The sequence below is a fragment of the Asterias amurensis genome, chromosome 1 (genome assembly GCF_032118995.1).
Source record: "Asterias amurensis chromosome 1, ASM3211899v1".
Lineage (NCBI taxonomy): Eukaryota > Metazoa > Echinodermata > Asteroidea > Forcipulatida > Asteriidae > Asterias > Asterias amurensis.
The window spans coordinates 14,350,059-14,355,882 of NC_092648.1; the positions used below are offsets into that span (position 1 = coordinate 14,350,059).

Here is a 5,824-nt window from a genome sequence, read left to right on the forward strand (position 1 = left end):
GGTGCTTTTATCACTATAGCTGCCTGTATCCTTCACCCATTGTTTTTTTGTTTAATTAACTACGAGGTATCTCGTAAAATTTACAAGTGGTTTTCATTTACCATTTTGCAACATACATTCAGTTTCAGCAAAAGTTTTGTTTATATACATTTTACAGAACAATCCAAAACAAATAATGTCATGAATCTTGCGACAAATTCTCACGACAAAAAGAAGTAAAAGGATTACCTTGAGGATATCAGCAGCTATGTATTCCATTACGGCCACCAGATAGAGGGAAACTTGACTGTCGATACGGTACCCCAAGCCTTCCTGATGTGGGAAAGATCACAAAGATACTTAGTGTTACAAACAATAATAACATGTTCTTTGAACAACTTTCAACATAACCAGTGCCCAATTGCACAGAGCTGCTTAAGCCGAAAATATTCCTAAACAACCTTTTTGCTTAGCAGAAATAAACAGGATACCATGCACAAACTGTGCTTGTGACATGGTAGTTTAACTGGTGACCTTATTCTGGTAAGCATATAGATTTTGTCAGAGGTACTTTTTATGCTCTAAAGCAGTTGTCTGAAATTGGGCACAGGACGTTGCACTGACATTTTTTGATCAGTATTGTGCACAAACCAATGGGAATCCGAAGAGAAAAAAAAAGGGAAAAAAACATCTGAAACTATTTTGTAAATTTTGTACGAAGGGCACTTCAAAAACCTTGGCTCCCACTAAGATGCTAGTGGCAGCTTTTACAACCATGTGCTGTAAAAATGCTTGTCCTATGTCAATAGTCGATGTTGTTTATCCTAGAGCCCAAATTGGCAAATGTCCAGGGGAAAAAACAGAATGCTGCATTCAATGGATTTCGGTTATTCATGGAATTGAATGGGGAACTAACGGTTTAAAAGGAAAATTTAACAAGGTCCTGTTCGAATTTGGCAACTTCCGAGAAAGGGTGTGTGTGACATTTTTTAGCCAATGTTGCAAAATGGGTTGAAGCAAAGATTTTTGCAAAGCTGTATACATGGTAGATGAAGCTGTCAATTCAGTCACAGCCCAACCTCATCCCAAGGGTTTGTCAAGCTCTCTCACCCTGGTATTGGATCATTTGCATATCCAAAATGTTTGGATACGTATGCAAATTAAAATAGTCTGGCTACTTTTCGAAATTCACGTTTTCGTCATAATCTCGTAGTACGGTACCAGATTCAATAGCTTGTTTTTACATTGTTGGTTTGCCGGCGACTGGCTGTACCTATGAATATGGAACATATTCTAATATTGAAAAGCCGTTGTCCAATCAGGGTCCAAGTAAAGAGTTTCCATCCCAGGGTTTATTATTGTAAACATGGTTTAAAATAAAGTAAACCATGAGGACGAGGTTGGTCACAGCCTATATCAGGAAGAAAAGCAACACAATTCCTGGCACATGTTTTTGCTTTACTAAATAGCCAAGATAACTACTTGAATACTCCATTTACATAAACAGGTGTTTCCTGTAAACCAAGCAAAATTTGAGATCTGAATGTAGATTAGTGGTTGCTTTCCCTGCCTTCCACCTACGAGACCCCAGTTCAAATCCCATCTCAGACCGGAGCATTGCTTGTGGATTGGGTTATCAATCCCTACCTGATTGCGTGTGTTTTCCCCGTAAAGGTTTTACCTCCCACATCTAAAAACTAGACATTTCTTCTTGTGTCTTTCTTATCCTGGGTGTAATAAAATGTTGACATTTTCTAATAAACAACCCTACGAAATTGTTCCAAGAAGTAACTCTCTCCACACCTACCTTTAAAAGAGGATGAATTTTATCAACAGGCAGTACGAGAGGGGCCTTCTTCTTTCCTTTCTCCAGGGCACTACGGGCGTCACTGATGGCCCACTGGTCTATGGGATGAGGGAAAGCCCTTTGGACTCGCTCCTCGACGTCCAGGACAGTGTGGGGTTGACCAGCAACGAGCATGGACAGAAGTCTAACGATCAGGGACTCGATGTACTCTAGGGCTGCCTCCTCTACGATGAGGGAGGGATGCACCTCTCGCTGGACCTGAAAGAAATGTCAATAAGAGGTTGATGTACTCGTGTTTTGAACTGGCATCAGTAAAGTGATAACAAGGTTGGTTAATCATGGTTGATTTTTCATTAAAAAGGGAAAGTGTGTGTGTGACTTTTAGTCAATTTATTGCCGGTAAAACATTTTGCTAGCGAATCTAACAGCGCCTTCCATGATAACATTTTGTGAAAAATATCTTCTTGGTAGGAATATTGGCTCTGAGAAGAGCCTGTTTGTTTATGACCGACACACAATGCGGGGTACCATTTTGCGTAGCTGTAAAAAACTAACATTAGCAGTTTTTTCTGTACTTCAACCAGCTCAAAAGTCATTCAACATGTGAATGGTCATGCAGGTCTTGGGTGATTTCAGGTACTAGTCACACAAAATAACAATATATTCAACAGACAATTAACGTGACAGACGCAAAATTGTACCCTTTATTATGTTTGTCTACATGTTGCTTGCCATCTTCATCGTTTGAAGTCTCCAGCTACTCGAAATAGTAACAACATTTTGAGAAAAACTGAAGCAGATGGCTGCATACATTGTACATTCGCAGACAAGTACAAATATATTAAACTTCTTTTTTTTTTAAAAACATGAGCATTTCACTGATTTGTCAACGGATGTGTTTGCTGGTAATCGTCCCAACAGCAATAATGATCATACACTTTTAAGTTTAAAATCACATGCCACCCAACAACGACGTTTACCTTGCGTAGAGCTGCAAGAAAAAGCCCTTTCCATCGTTCGTCACTTTCAAAATTATAACCTCCCATAGTTAATGTGGTCCTCGGTGCGACTGCAAAAAAAAGAGGAAAATTGCATTGTAAGCATTTTATGTTTAGGGCAAACTAATTTCCAGAAGTAATGGGGACCATTGTGATTGCGAGAAGTTGTAGCAATTTCAGCAGAAATCTATTTGACGGGGGCACTGAGGCGAAGGCACAGGGGCAAAGAGGAACTTACCTCCATTGTCACATTGCAATTGAAATGTCCTGGATATAATTTTAATTCTGCACGACGGCTACATAAAAGTCCATTCAGTTAGAGGACTTAATTTTTTCATGGAAATCTGAAGCAAACTCTGTTACTCGTCTCCCAATATTGCCTTGGTGCCATGTGTTTTTTGCTGTGCTTCCCTCTGCATAGTTTGTATACAAATTTACATTTTCCTTGAAGAGTGCCCCTTACCTGAGGAAACGTTCAATGTAACTTCAAGAGTTAAGGTCAAGGCTTGTTAATGTTCAAGCAGCATGATATGAGCTATGATACTTTTTAATGCAAAAAACACACTTTCAAAACTGTTGAAATACCAGACTGGATTCTAGGAATTGGCACTGTCAGTGAAAGATATTGGTCACTAAGGTCAGCTTATCGTCCCCAGCGACTATGCAGTTATCATTTCCTCATCCCTCAATGTTCTTCCACAGTGAGTTAAATTCCCACCAGAGATGAAGGTTGGCTACAGGTACAACCCTTTGGGAATAAACCTAAAGGAACGTCACTAGACTTAGTTTTGTATTGAGGCACTTCCAAAAGTAAATCTTTCTCTAAAGTGTGCAAAGCATAACACAATGGCCCAATCCCCAAGTTGATGGAATTGCATACATTTTTCTGATCCTGTGGTTTCCAAGAAAGACATCAAGAAGCCGTTGCAACTCAGGGAGTTAGGATAGGAAAGGACACATGAGGATTTTGATCTGATCTGCATCCCATTTATGTTCAACTTGTTTTAGCTTTTAGATAATCAGCAATTGCTTTTAAAAAGCCTTTGAATGGTTGCTTGTCACCAATGCTAATTTTTGCTTACAAATTTACAGTGTTTTAAATTTCATTATCTTTGCATGAAGCAGCAATGCATACAACATAAACATCATGATCTATACCATTCTTAATTGTTTTGTTCTACTAGTGTTAATGGATGGGCAATGACAAATGTGTGAATCTCAAAAAGCAGAAGAAGGCTAATAAACCAAAAGGGAAACTGTGAGGGTAAATTGCAATTAATTTTGGGTTGAACAAAGACAAATTGACTTGAAGAGGATTTGAATTCCGCAGTAATCAAGAAAAAGTTGATTCCCCTAAGGTGATAGGCCCTACATAAAGGTTGTATTGTCAACTTGGTTATTTCCCTGGTAAATACAACAGTTTGAAAGTTTCCTGACTGGCACCCCCTATGTTGACAAACAAAGGAGACCACCAACACAAAGGCTAGAGGGCTTAGTTGGTCAAGCACTGGCACATTAATTCAGAGGTTGTAGGTTCAAATCCCACTCTCTCTAGCAAGTTTCTTTGTTCAATCCTAACTGTATCTTAGATGTATGCATAGCACAACAATAATAACATGGCACATAACCCTGGTAGGGTCTTCAAGTTTTACTTTTTAGACTGTTTTTAGATCATTTTTTATTTATGACGTTTATGAGATGATCGCACAACATATCAAAAAGGTAAGTACAAATTAATTGTAAGATATTATTTTTGTTATTTTATTGAGTGAAAAGAGTGAGCAGATTAATTAAGAGATTTTGCATCTTTTCCATTTTATTTCACTTCGTCAAACGAGAAATGTTACCGTTTGTTGAATTCATTTAAATTCTTTAACCCATCTGAATTTGTGTTGCAGTCATTTCCTTAGCTTAGCACCAAAGAATACACACAAAAAACAGTGAGTGAGGGAAAATCCCACAAACAAATCAATATTTTCTTTGGATTGATTTTCTTATCTAAATTAAATGTTTTTGTTAACAATAACAATTTCTTGCTTATGGTGGGTGACTCGGCTGGGGAAGTCTACTCTACTACTAAACTTGTGTTGTGCTTGTTTTCTGATTATTATTTTTGTCCTCATCTCCATCTCCATTAATATGGTTAAGTCAGCAAAATTATATCCTGCCGGATACATCAAGGCTGACTTGCACACTCACACTACGTGTGGAAATAGACTTCTAATTGGTGTTGCTTATATGTCCCTTGAATTTGGCTAGTGTTGCGCTATTCACAGCAGCCGATGAAAGCGAGTTCCAGAGTTTAACAGTTGATACGAAGAATGGGTATGAATCTTTGAAGGCCCTAGCTTTGTGACTGACTTGTCTTGATTCTTGAAATTGAATGATTTTTTTGGTTGTTTCCCCGTCCCATGTAATGTCCTAGCTACATTTCTTAAATCTTACATTGTCCATGTCAAAACAAAACTCAACAAATCGAATTCATTGGATTTGGTCCAAAGGTCGAGTGATCCACGAATCCGGGTTTTACAAAATGTCGACTTGTCACAGACGAGTAACCGGGAAGGTCGACTTGTCTTGCCCAAGGAATGAGAATCGGGCCCCACTACACAAACATGATTTACCGACACCAGTCAAAACATGTCAACGTTAGAACCCACGGATGCGCCCTTTTTAAAACCTATATTGCTGCATAAGGCACATATTTGTTGTTGCAAACTTACCTCAGATGTCTAAATTAGACACTCAATATTGTCGTCTGCAAACGGCTTGTTCCATTGTAGATCACATTTATGCACATTTTTTGTTGAAATCTTATTCATTTCTCAGGCCGCACGTAAAGTTTCACGGAAGGAAACGACTTCGTTATATGCAGTCTACACGCATGCGTAATTTTCCCGTACTATTGCAACCTCGTTTTTATGTTTTGTTTCGCTCCCACTTATACAACGTATTGATTGAACCTCCCTACTGCTTTTTGCTCTAGAGATAAAGGATGCCTACAATCTCATCGCGCTGCGTATGATGACGACCCAAGAGG

General features: G+C 38.7%; 1 protein-coding gene across 1 annotated transcript in view; it reads right to left on the reverse strand.

Annotated features, from left to right (window-relative positions):
* LOC139946631 (son of sevenless homolog 2-like) overlaps window positions 1-5,649 on the reverse strand; it is a 46,310-nt gene extending 40,661 nt beyond the window's left edge. Inside the window, exons 1-4 of the mRNA XM_071944343.1 lie at window positions 5,508-5,649; window positions 2,767-2,855; window positions 1,787-2,044; window positions 229-312 (exon numbers count right to left, since the gene is read on the reverse strand). Coding sequence (XP_071800444.1) covers window positions 229-312; window positions 1,787-2,044; window positions 2,767-2,832 — 408 coding nt within the window. The 5' untranslated portion in view covers window positions 2,833-2,855; window positions 5,508-5,649. The remainder of the gene's footprint in view (window positions 1-228; window positions 313-1,786; window positions 2,045-2,766; window positions 2,856-5,507) is intronic.
* Window positions 5,650-5,824: the final 175 nt, after the last annotated feature.